This window comes from Centropristis striata, chromosome 8 (genome assembly GCF_030273125.1).
Source record: "Centropristis striata isolate RG_2023a ecotype Rhode Island chromosome 8, C.striata_1.0, whole genome shotgun sequence".
In the NCBI taxonomy this organism is placed as follows: domain Eukaryota; kingdom Metazoa; phylum Chordata; class Actinopteri; order Perciformes; family Serranidae; genus Centropristis; species Centropristis striata.
The window spans coordinates 3,181,941-3,194,707 of NC_081524.1; the positions used below are offsets into that span (position 1 = coordinate 3,181,941).

The following is a 12,767-nucleotide window of genomic DNA, read 5'->3' on the forward strand; positions in this document are numbered from 1 at the left end:
TTTAAATTTAAAGGGATTCTTCTCTTTCAGCAGCTGGTGGTCTGCAGGAGGTTTTAGATGCACATAAGATCAGTCTGAAGAGGAGATGTCAACATGTGACTGAAGGAACTGATGGAACAGGAAGTGGAACCCTCCTCAACAGGATCTACACTGAGCTCTACATCACAGAGGGACAGAGTGAAGAGGTTAATACCCAACATGAGGTGAGGCAGCTGGAGACAGCTTCCAAGAAGAAGACCGTCCATGACACTCCAATCAAGTGCCAGGACATCTTTAAAGCCTTACCTGACCAACAGGGACACATCAGAGTCGTTCTGACGAACGGCGTCGCTGGCGTTGGAAAAACCTTCTCGGTGCAGAAGTTCAGTCTGGACTGGGCAGAGGGTTTGGAGAACCAAGATGTCAGTGTGGTGATTCTGCTTTCGTTCAGGGAGCTGAACTTGATCAGAGATGAGCAGTACAGTCTTCTGGAGCTGCTCCATGTTTTCCATCCAACATTACAGAAGGTCCCAGCAGAGAAGCTCGCCGTCTGTAAACTTCTGTTCATCTTTGACGGCCTGGATGAAAGCAGACTTTCACTAGATTTCAACAACAAGGAGGTTGTGTCTGATGTCACACAGAAGTCATCGGTCAACGTGCTGCTGACAAACCTCATCGAGGGGAATCTGCTTCCCTCGGCTCTCGTCTGGATAACTTCCCGACCTGCAGCGGCCAATCAGATCCCTCCTGCATGTGTCAACAGGGTGACAGAAGTACGAGGCTTCACTGACGCCCAGAAGGAGGAGTACTTCAGGAGGAGGGTCAGTGATGAAGAGCGCTCCAGCACAATCATCTCACACATCCAGACATCCAGGAGCCTCCACATCATGTGTCTGATCCCAGTCTTCTGCTGGATCAGTGCTACAGTTCTGGACCACATGTTGACTACAGAGCAGAGAGGAGAGCTGCCCAAGACCCTGACTGATCTGTACTCACACTTCCTGCTGGTTCAGACGAAGAAGAAGAAGCAGAAGTATGATGAGGGACATGAGACGAGTCCACAGGAGCTGATGGATGCTGACAGAGAAGTTCTTCTGAAGCTGGGGAGGCTGGCGTTTGAACAGCTGCAGAAAGGAAACATCATGTTCTACCAAGAAGACCTGGAGCGCTGTGGTCTCGATGTCACAGAGGCCTCGGTGTACTCAGGAGTTTGTACAGAGATCTTCAAAAGAGAGAGTGTGATCTTCCAGAAAACAGTATACTGCTTTGTTCATCTGAGCATTCAAGAGTTTCTGGCTGCAGTCTACCTGTTCCACTGTTACACCACCAGGAACACAAAGGTACTGAAGGCTTTCTTTGGGAGCGACTGGGACAATGACAGCAGTGATGGAAAAGGTCCCTCATCCCTGAAGAAGTTCCAAGGGAGAGTCCTATGGAAATCCCTCAAAAGTGGAAATGGCCCATCCCTGGATGACTTCTTGAAGAGAGCCATGGAGAAATCCCTAGAAAGTGAAAATGGCCACCTGGACCTGTTTGTCCGCTTCCTCCATGGCCTCTCTCTGGAGTCCAACCAGAGACTGTTAGGAGACCTGCTGAGTCAGACAGACAACAGTCCAGAAATCATCCAGAGAGCCATTAATAACCTGAAGGGGATGAACACTAATGAGATCTCTCCTGACAGAAGCATCAACATCTTCCACTGTCTGACGGAGATGAACGACCTCTCAGTACATCAGGAGATCCAAGAGTTCCTGAAGTCAGAGAACAGATCAGAGAAGGAACTCTCTAAGATCCAGTGCTCAGCTCTGGCCTACATGCTGCAGATGTCAGAGGAGGTTCTGGATGAGTTGGACCTGCTAACATACAACACAACAGTGGAAGGACGACAGAGACTTATTCCAGCTGTGAGGAACTGCAGAAAGGCTCGGTAAGCCCAGATGTGATTAACTTGATCAATCACAACAGATTAGAAGTTTAGTCCTTTAAATGAACACTATAAAGCTCTTATACTAATACATATATATATACCATTTTTCAGTTAGCGGATTGCTCTGATTCTTTACTGATTTGTAAAAAATAGCTTTCTCATTAAGATGGCCTCATGATAACTGTACAGACAAACATGGGATCAGATCACACTGTACAGACAAACATGGGATCAGATCACACTGACAGACCACTGCTCTCTCCTTCATCTGCAAGATGAAATCAAAACGAAGCAGGTCTGCAGGTCTGTAGTTATGAGAGAGAGAGAGAGAGAGAGAGAGAGAGAGAGAGAGAGAGAGATGAGAATTATTGTTTCATGTCAAACACAGTGAGATAAGATTAGCTGAATCTCTGACGCAAAGAGCAAATGTTCACCAACAGGACATATCAAACTGTTTTGTCATTAAAGCATGAAGTGAACATAAATTGTCCTCTTTCAATTCTTTCCAATATCTGTGTCCTGACAGGCTTTCTGACTGTGGACTCTCAAACTTCACTCAATGTGAAGTTTTGGCCGCAGCTCTGAAGTCCAACCCCTCCCATCTGAGAGAGCTAGACCTGAGTATCAACAGACTGGAGGATTCAGGAGCGAAGCAGCTGTGTGATGGACTTCAGAGTCCAAACTGTAAACTGGAGACTCTGAGGTCAGTTCACTGACTGCAGCTATGCAGTTTTTTGTGTGTATATTTCAAATTAAATGTTTACCAGGATCGTTTTCAGCTTTCACAGAGTTGTGGTCCATCAGTCAGTGAAGATGACATTAGTACTTTAGTGTGTGAGAAAATTAATGAGGAAGTTCTGTTGATCCTTAATAACAGAATTACGAAGTCATTCTTCTAAAGTTAAGGAAATGTTTTTTTTGATTAGGACATTCTAATGCTGAGCTACACCTTTATAACCTGAACAGATCTGTTTGGATAAAACATGTATTTTTTTTATCTCCATCATTTATCCTTTATTCAGATTTTGGCGTTCCAGTTTGTCAGAGGTCAGCTGTGCTTCTCTGGCCTCAGCTCTGAAGTCCAACCCTTCCCATCTGAGAGAGCTGCAGCTGAGTCACAACAAGCTGCAGGATTCAGCAGTGAAGCAGCTGTGTGATTTTCTGGAGAGTCCACACTGCCGACTGGAGACTCTGAGGTCAGTTCACTGACTCCCTGTTACTGCTGTACATCTTATATGTCTAAATAACACTTTAACCTAATCTATGTACAAACACAACTTCCACCATTAAAGTTGTTAATGTCCTTTATTTTATACTATAATATACTTGAATTCTCTTGTGCTAAATTTGGTCTATATCAACTGTTACTTGTTAACTAAAATGGTCACATCTGTGTACAGAAGAACTTCTGATCTAATGTTTTAAATTTAAGCGGTAATATTTTATTTTTTTTGTTTCCATTAATTCAAATGATTGGGATTTTCTTTTGTTACAAATAATAAAATAGAAAGCTGATATTATGATGAAAACAGAAGGATAAAGTCACTATGCTCATTAAAGGGAAAAGCTCTTTGATTAGAACATAATAATGTTGAGCTACACATTTAAACCCTGAAAAGATCTGATTGGATAAAAAATGTTTTTATCTACATAATTTATTTTTTACTCAGATTGAGATGGTGCAGTTTGTCAGAGATCAGCTGTGCTTCCCTGGCCTCAGCTCTGAAGTCCAACCCCTCCCATCTGAGAGAGCTGGACCTGAGAGACAACGAGCTGCAGGATTCAGGAGTGAAGCAGCTGTGTGATTTTCTGAAGAGTCCACACTGCAGACTGGAGACTCTGAGGTCAATTCACTAACTCTCTGTTACTGCTGCACATCTTATATGTTTAAATAACACTTGAATAACACGACTGTGGTACATCAGAAAAAAAATATGATTAGCATTATAAACATCAACAGTTGGCAATACGATCATTCATTATGTGGGAAAAAGACACAAAAAGAGTGCAAGAAAATGTCAAGGGAAGCGTAAGGAGAAAGGTGGCTGGGAAAAATCAAAAGAGAAGAATGTGAAATCATTAGAGGCGGAGGCATTAAAATGTAGAAAACTTACTGAGTTATTTAGTCTTGAATCATCGAGTAAGAGTGTGGAGGATCGCCAGGAGGAGGCTGAGCAGTGCAGGGACAGATGAGCATCAGAGAGCGAGAGGTGCTGGTAAGGAGCAGGACACAGGTTTTATAGGCTAACCTGCATTTATTAGGGTTCTGTTGCTATGAATGTTGAGTTTCCACCATGATGATTAAAATTTGTGCAATTTAGTGCAGTCCAACCTGACGTGTTTGGTGCTGTCAATTTTAATGCGTGAACAACAAAACCAATATCACAATATGGAAAATAATAGAATACCACCATATTTCTGCGATTATTTCATTCATTTCCATTCAATCGGTGTCACTTCTGATATGCTAGAAAAGGGGATGATGTCTAAAACATCCTCCAAAAATTACTTTTGGGTTCTGGATAGGGAACGTGCCGTCAGTCTCTCCCTCTGTCTGTCTGTCTGTCTGTCTGTCTGTCTGTCTTTCTTTCTCTCTCTGGGCCTTTTTTTGTCCTAGTCCGTCCCTGGATTGACAAATAATAAAATAGAAAGCTGACATTATGGTGATTGACAAAGACAAAATGAAAAAGTCACTCTGCTTATTGAAGGGAGAAGATATTGGATTAGAACACAATAATGTTGAGCTACACAATAAAAACCCGAACACATCTGATCGGATAATTGTGATTGAAAATGACCACTTTGCTATCGTCAAGTCCTCAGTTTTTCAGAAACTTCCGCGACAAGAAAATACTGATTTTGATCTACATCATTTATTCTTTATTCAGATTGGATGGTTGCAGTTTGTCAGAGATCAGCTGTGCTTCTCTGGCCCCAGCTCTGAAGTCCAACCCCTCCCATCTGAGAGAGCTGGAGCTGAGTGACAACAAGCTGCAGGATTCAGGAGTGAAGCAGCTGTGTGATTTTTTGGAGAGTCCACACTGCAGACTGGAGATTCTAAGGTCAGTTCACTGACTCTCTGTTACTGCTGTACATCTTATATGTTTGATGAAAAATTTAACCTAATTTATTTATGCATGCATAAATTACATGCATAGTTATACCTTTCCTGTCCTTATATTTTCTTCAATTCAAATGTTATTTATTTTTATAAAAAAATGTTCCATAAACAAACAAGTGAAAAATTAATAATAAACAACAGAAACAAACAAAAATACACTAAAATAAAAAGGCAGGAAACATACGAGACATTGAAATGGAAAACTAAAATTGGTTACAATAATGTGATGAGCACCATTTATCTATGACAGACATAGTTGCATATGATATGTGTTGAAGCCATCCATCACCTTGTCAGGCTACTTTGTTTCGACATATATTGACTAAAACTGCCCCACTGTTCCTTGGCCATGTCATTTTATTTTATTCAGATTGACGTCCTGCAGTTTGTCAGAGATCAGCTGTGATTATCTGGCCTCAGCTCTAAAGGCCAACCCCTCCCATCTGAGAGTGCTGGAGCTGAATGACAAAGAGCTGAAGGATTCAGGAGTGAAGCAGCTCTCTGATCATGTGGATAATCCGAAATGCAGACTGGAGGCTCTGAGGTCAGTAAGAGGACTGAATCAGTTCATGCTGGTTCAACAGCGTTGTAAAAACACAGGGAGGTTAATGTGTAACTCACATTGAGGTTTTCCTCCACTTCCATCTTCAAGTGAAACAAATCAGTGATTTTACTCATGGAGTGCAGTTCTTTTCTTCTTCCACAAACTATACCATACAAGCTGACGATGTAAAGCCAAGCAACAGTTTAGTCAGCTGCAACTTTTAACAGAGTCAAAGAACCTACAATTCTTTAAGCTTGATCCATAACTTTTGGGATTTTTTTCATCTCTACAGGGTAAATTACAGGACGATCATAGGTAAGAAACCAAAACAATGTGAGTATTGTCTCGCATTCATATTCATGCTATTGGTTATGATCTTAAAATAACATGTCCTTATGGTTGGATAAAATAATTTTCATATTCCATATTCGAATTCTCTTGGAACTGCTTGGAAAATATTCAAGAATTTTGGTTGCTAAAGTTTCTCTCAGCTCATTCCAGTTTTCATGATTGTTCTTTCTCTTTCACTTCTTCTCTCCATCAGATGACTCTAATGTCAAACTGGATGTTAAAACAAACCTGCCTGAGGATGACAAAAAGGTGAGAGAGGATCAAGCAAACAGAGGCAGGGGAATTGCGACTTGGGTTCATTGAACTTGAATTGAACTTCATTTCTATTAAAACAACTATATTTGTGTCTTTCTTAACTTCAGACTCCATCATCCTTCTCACCTGAACTCACATCTGGAGCTTCATACAGGTAATCCAATAAAATAACAAAACACCATTCAGACTTCTTTCATGGTTCATCAAGTTGTGATTCTCAACAAGAGTCAGTTGGAGAGCTTTTCAACAAACAGTACAGACGTAGACAAACAGGACACACAGGTCAGACATGGAAGCTAAAGGCTTTGAACCCAGCTAGATAGTGAACAGGTGGAATGAATGCAGCAATGGTGTCTATACATCATTGCTGCATTCATAAAGCCTCATATATTTCCCCTCTCAGTCACTCCAAAACTGATTGCAGAGATCGACTAAACAAAGTGCTGGCCTGAACATTACTAGTGATTTGGGGTTCAGGTGGCTTGAAACAAAACAGCATTACAACTATGACAAGCTGACAGAGGAACAAAGTAGCTAAGCCAGTATACATAGAGAGTGGCCGATGCAAATGAGGAGGTGGGTGGTGAAGGCCAGGCAGAGCAGCAAAGCAGATGATAGAAGTCCTGGATGTTTCACAACCAAGTCCAGTTTGTTGGGACATATGTGAACAAGGCAGTCACTGCCTGGATGCGGTGCAAAGAGATCGCCTACAGAGGGTGGTCTCTGCTTGCCTCCACTGACCCCTGGAGTGGTTTGTTTGTCATCAGTCTCCCCCACAATCCGACAGTCTTTCACTTTGCTACAGCTAGATCCCTGGTTGCCTATAAAGCTAACCAAACATGAAACAGAAGTAGTTTTATAATAATAAAGTTGACCTGATATGCCGCCTCGTCTTGCAAGCGTGTGGTGGTATGCACCATCAGAGCTCATCTCTGCAGGCCAACTCTCGACATGACGTCTTCTAACAAGATGCATTGGGAAATTGTTTTCCAGTGGCAGTTGAACTGCTGGAAATAGATATTTTGTTCATGCAGTAAACAGTGTTTGGTTGTGGTTATGTTTGGACTCCAATGCAGAGACCAACACAGGTTATAATATACTGAAAGAGTTTATACTGGAAATCAAAAACAAAAGAGCAGGCTGTGAAGGCAGGGAGCTGACTGGCTCGTAGAATATTCACCAGTGAAGAGAGAACAGATTCCTGGAGATGACACAAGGGCTGAGCACATGGAAAAACTCAGGCACTGAAGACACAAAGGCTGGCATAGTAATGAGGCATACAGTATACCTGAGCGTACGGGAAAAGACGCAGGTAAGAACATCCAAAAAACGCTGGAGGAAAGTACTCGTGAATGGAATTATCTGGCAGAGTAGCGGAGTAAAGACCAGGCCTTTATAGTGAGGTTGATGAGCTGAGTGGAAACCATAGACTGTATAAATAATGGACGTAGTCACCGTGACGTCACCCATTGGTTTGTGGACTGCCCGTTTGAGGCATCAAGTTCAGCGTTACACTCGTTGTTTTCATGGATACGCATTGCTTTGCTTCTATCCTGATGACGGCTGGCCTTGTAAGTGTAAGCCACGCCCCAAATCATATGATTCTTTATCTTCTATTTTCTTGTATATTGAACCATTATTTACACTATAAACATCATATTGTCTTGAAGATTTTTTACTAGCAATTGAGACCATTGTGTTTCTAAAAATCTGAGATAATAAATGTGAGTGAGAAAAGTGAGAAGTTTTCTCATTTTGTGTTGAAATGAATGGACCTTAATGCTTCTGCAGCCGCCATCAGCGCCCCCCTGCTGGAATTTTCAGTAGAATGCAGCTTTAGGCACTTCCTGGTTTGCCTCACTGCTCAGACACGGAGGTTGCCGCCTGGTGGAAACAGGTCGGCTGCCGATGGAGACGCCAGCCACACACATGCACAATATGAATTCATCCTTTCTGTGTCCTATAGGTTCAGGTGTCCTGGTCCAGGTGTGTTCCAGTGTAATTTGACTGGACTGGTGTTTGTTATGGCTCAGGAGACAATTCTGCTGTACAGGACCGTCCAATGGGATCAGAGCCTCCTCCAATCAGCTGGCAGGCAGGCTGCAGGGCTGCTGTTCGATATCAAGAGTTCTGAGGACTCTGCTGTCCTTCAGCTCCACCTCCCACACTGTGAAACAAAGGAAGGTAAATACGTGGATGGCATGTATAAAATAAAGGACAGAGGCAAACTCCAGAATTAATAATTACAAATGTTTTCTAACTGTAAACTCAAGCTGTACAAAGTGAATTAGGTAAAGATGAACCTGTTTTCATTTCACAGCGTTGCTCTTTGACGGCCTGCTGTCTGTTGTCAACATCACTGATGATGGAATGAGCATCTTGGAGCCGTTGGAGATCACAGACACTCATGTGGTTGTGAAGGTCCCTCACCTCTCAGTCTTCGGCCTGGTCTGGGATTTCGTCAAAAGGTTTCTGACTAACAAGTCACTGCCAATAAAGGGCCACGTTCTGCTGTTCCTCCGACCTCCGTATGAAGACGTACGAATTCTTGACATATTACTACTGCAGGAAAACATCTCTGTGCATGAGGTAAAGCAATCAGTCATATGTGCTCACCATCAGCCTGAACTGATGTTTTAAGCAACAGCTGTTTCCACAAAGATGAAATAATTTTAATAGTCTTATTGAACCCTCTTATTCTGTGGTTAGAATGAAATGGGTGGACCCCAAGTCTGGCAGTCAGTTCAAAAAGTTTATTTACAAAAGGCACTAAATTAACTCAAAAGGTAGTTTCCCTATGAGGCAAAAACAGGTGGAGAGCAGGGGCTCGATCTCTGGGGCTGCAGACACAGGACAGGAAACTGCAACAGGGAGAAGAGTTGGAAATGCACCGAAGCAAAAACATGAAGAGCGAGGAACCTGGAAATAAACAAAAATATTACTAGGAGAGAATGCGGAGAAGGAGCCAGGAGTGTTAACGGCAGAGGTGTGGACTCGAGTCAGAGTCAGAGTCATGAATTTGATGACTTTTGACTCGACTTGACAAAATGTGAAGAGACTTGCAACTCAACTTGGACTAATAACTTGTGACTTCACCTGGACTTGAGCCTTTTGACTTGAAAAGACGTTCTACTTTCCCCAAAACCCAAAGATTAAAAAGTCTGTTACTAAGGGCCGCTCTCGGATCTCTTTGTGTAAATGTGTGCATCTCTTGCTGTGTCTAACGTGTGCTGTCAGCTCAAGATCCAATCGAATTCCATCTGTTTGCCTTCCTCAAACTGTAGGACTTGGGACCTGACTTGAGACTTGTCGGTCTTGACTCAGGATTTGAGGGCTTGAGACTAAGAAGCTTGAGACTTGAGACTAACTTTCGACTTGCTAAACAATGACTTGGTCCCACCTCTGGTTAACAGTCGATGTAAAATCTGGTGTTGAGCGAGTGGAGCAGCCAAATATTTAAAGGAACACTCCACTGTTTTTTCATATTAAAACATGTTATTCGGTCAAGTAAGACGAGTTGATACAGTCCTCTTGCGTCTCAATGCATGCACTCAATCGCCCTGGCGTGCGGCGCCACTTGGCTAGCACTTAGCTTAGCCCAGTTCATTCATTAGGATCCAAACAGATGGACAGTTAGAAGCGACCAAACTCCTCCACGTTTTCCCTATTTAAATACAGCTACACGAGTAGTTAAACGACCAAGTATGGCGACACAAAATAAAACGTGGCGCTTTTCTAAGCGGATAAAAAGGATAACTATAATGTATGGCGGAATAGCACTTGGGAGCACTTCGACTCGGCGCAGTAATATCATCACTCCTGAGGGGAGAAGATTTTTCAGGAGTGATGATATTACTGCGCCGAGTCGTTATTTTGTGTCGCCATACTTGGTCGTTTAACTACTCGTATAGCTGTATTTAAATAGGGAAAACGTGGAGGAGTTTGGTCGCTTCTAACTGTCCATCTGTTTGGATCCTAATGAATGAACTGGGCTAAGCTAAGTGCTAGCCAAGTGGCGCCGCGCGCCAGGGCGATTGAGTGCATGCATTGAGACGCAAGAGGTCTGTATCAACTCGTCTTACTTGACCGAATAACATGTTTTAATATGAAAAAACGGTGGAGTGTTCCTTTAAAGGTGAGCTTGATTGTCCTGACGAGGAACAGGAGTGTCTTCAGCAGAAGCAGGAAAACTGGAGGCAACTCCCACAGTACACGCCCCTGCTAGAAAGTAGGTCAAGGGGAGGAGAAAACAGGAACACACAGGCAACAGACAGTAGGCCAAAACCCCAAACCCTGACAAGGATGAGCATTGCATAAACCATCTTTTTTCTTTAACCTTTTAATAGTCATCACAAAGACGGTTTGTTTTTAATTGCCCTCTGTGCAGTGCTGTTGTGTTTGGAGACTTTTATCCAGAATATTTCATGCTTTTATTAAAGCCCTTACAGTACATCCCCATAAAAATGTTTTAGTTAACTGTGATTCTCATCTCTCTGTGAAGCATGTCAGTCAACATGTTTTTAAATGTGCACTATTGATAAAATTGCCTCGACCATCTCAGAAAGAACTAAACTAATAAAAAATGTTCTGTTACTGAAGGTTGTTGCCCAACAAGAAGGTTCTGGTTTGCAGTTCATCAGGATCTCCTCCAGCTGTCAGCTGAGCTTTGGTCAAAGTTACAGTGTCCACTGTGAACCTGAGGGCTTCCATATACAGCCAGAGGTGAGTCAAGTCACTTGATTCAACAGAATGATCCTGAATACAGTTTCTGCTGCATCTAGATTCACAGTACCAGATAAACATTTTTAAAAGCTTTAAAAAATGATGCGTTGTTTCTGGTTTTCAGTGTGAACAATTTCAGTCAAATTGTGGACTATATTTCCCTCCAACATTTGAAGTTTTCCTGACTACAAACACAAAGAGAGTGACTGTGATGGTCAAGGACCAAGAGGGGAATGTCGTCTGGAAACGTCGAGTCTCCCTGACAGGTACAGACTTCAGCCTCCTGCAGCAGCACGCCACCTGATGTCACAGTTCAGACCTGTGACACATTATATCATAGATGTTTATATCTGCTCTTATTAACATTCTCATATAATTACAACTGCATTGCAGCACATTATTGCTTCATTAACTGAACAAAAATCCACTCCTTCTAATGTTGAGGAATATAAACACAGTATAAATGTTTCTTTTCCCTCAAAGGAGAACACAGGAAATGGTTTACAGAGCAGACAGATGAACTTTAAAACAGAGTCCTCATTAACAAAATTGTAAAATGATTGTTGGTTATACAACAAAATATTTTTCCCCGGTTGTCTTCCAGGTCCAAGATGGGAAGTTAGACAGACAAATGTCCCAGCAGAGGACAGCGTCCCAGCAGAGGACAGAGCCCCAGCTGATGAGAAGCTGTTCTCAGTTCGGATAGAGTTCATTATCAGAGTGACTGAACCTGTTCTGAACCAGCTTCTGGATACACTTCTTGACCGTCATGTGATAACTGATGGTGAAATGGAGTCGATCAGTCAAATAAACAGAACAAATGCAGACAAAGCACGAAAAATGATCGACACGGTGCGAAGAAAGGGAGCTGAAGCCAGTTCAGTTCTGATCGCTGCTCTCCTTGAGGTGGATCCACATCTTTCCAGAGCGCTGAAGTTGAGCTGAAGCAGAAGAGTAGAAACTGCTGTTATAGAGCTGTTATAGACATTAATTACCACATGATGAATGTCTGTAACAGCTGAGTGTTACACATTACTTGACATCTTTAAATTAGAAGATTTGCTGTTAAAACCTGTGGTTTTTTTGAAGCGATCAAACTTGAACTACATTGGATGACTGTTGAGCAGCGACACAATTCCAATAAGAAATTGTGCCTGCAACCATGAACTAAAACAGAAAAATGCTTCTGCTGTTATTTAGTGAGACTAAATGAAACATCGTCATTTCAGCTCCCAGTCTGTTCTGTGCATGCACTGGCTGCAAAAACATCAACATGGCAATGTTCAACAGGTAAAAATTCAAGATTTCATTTTCTTATTTTCTCATTTTCATTAAAAATATAATATTTTCTAGGACGCCAAAGACCATATGAGACAATAACATGCTTCATGTGTGAGAGTCAGTGTTGTTCTTGCTTTCAGCCACTAGATGGAAGCACTTCACTGATGGACCGAGAAGATTAATTACTTTGAATACTGCACCCTCTTTACAGTTACACAGAGTAAAATAAATCTTATCAAATGACTAAAGGAAAAACAGATGACTGTGCTGTAACCCTCTCAACATCACACAGATCGTTGTCTCTCAGTAGGCTGCACTAACATAATACAGATTCATAAATGCTTTTAATTTTTACTCATGATAAACAATTTCCAGGAACTAGCAAGAGACAAAAAAAATAAAGTTCATTCAGGATATTACGTTAAACAATATGCCCGTGGTGATAAAGTTGGAGCAGGTGATGGCACTATTGCTTTTTTCTTTCTTTTTAGACATAACAGTCTTGTTTCAACGTCCAAATCTTTGTGTGTCATGTAAAGTAAAATATAATATATATATTTATTCTTTACCTACTTTTGTTAACATGA

At 41.9% G+C, this 12,767-nt stretch overlaps 1 protein-coding gene across 1 annotated transcript in view; it reads left to right on the forward strand.

Annotated features, from left to right (window-relative positions):
• LOC131976252 (NACHT, LRR and PYD domains-containing protein 12-like) overlaps window positions 1-12,767 on the forward strand; it is a 177,852-nt gene extending 165,085 nt beyond the window's left edge. The window contains exons 3-16 of the mRNA XM_059339184.1: window positions 31-1,906; window positions 2,433-2,609; window positions 2,929-3,102; window positions 3,577-3,750; window positions 4,795-4,968; window positions 5,398-5,571; window positions 5,864-5,886; window positions 6,116-6,171; window positions 6,285-6,331; window positions 8,144-8,361; window positions 8,498-8,766; window positions 10,777-10,899; window positions 11,024-11,165; window positions 11,504-12,767. Coding sequence (XP_059195167.1) covers window positions 31-1,906; window positions 2,433-2,609; window positions 2,929-3,102; window positions 3,577-3,750; window positions 4,795-4,968; window positions 5,398-5,571; window positions 5,864-5,886; window positions 6,116-6,171; window positions 6,285-6,331; window positions 8,144-8,361; window positions 8,498-8,766; window positions 10,777-10,899; window positions 11,024-11,165; window positions 11,504-11,844 — 3,968 coding nt within the window. The 3' untranslated portion in view covers window positions 11,845-12,767. The remainder of the gene's footprint in view (window positions 1-30; window positions 1,907-2,432; window positions 2,610-2,928; window positions 3,103-3,576; window positions 3,751-4,794; window positions 4,969-5,397; window positions 5,572-5,863; window positions 5,887-6,115; window positions 6,172-6,284; window positions 6,332-8,143; window positions 8,362-8,497; window positions 8,767-10,776; window positions 10,900-11,023; window positions 11,166-11,503) is intronic.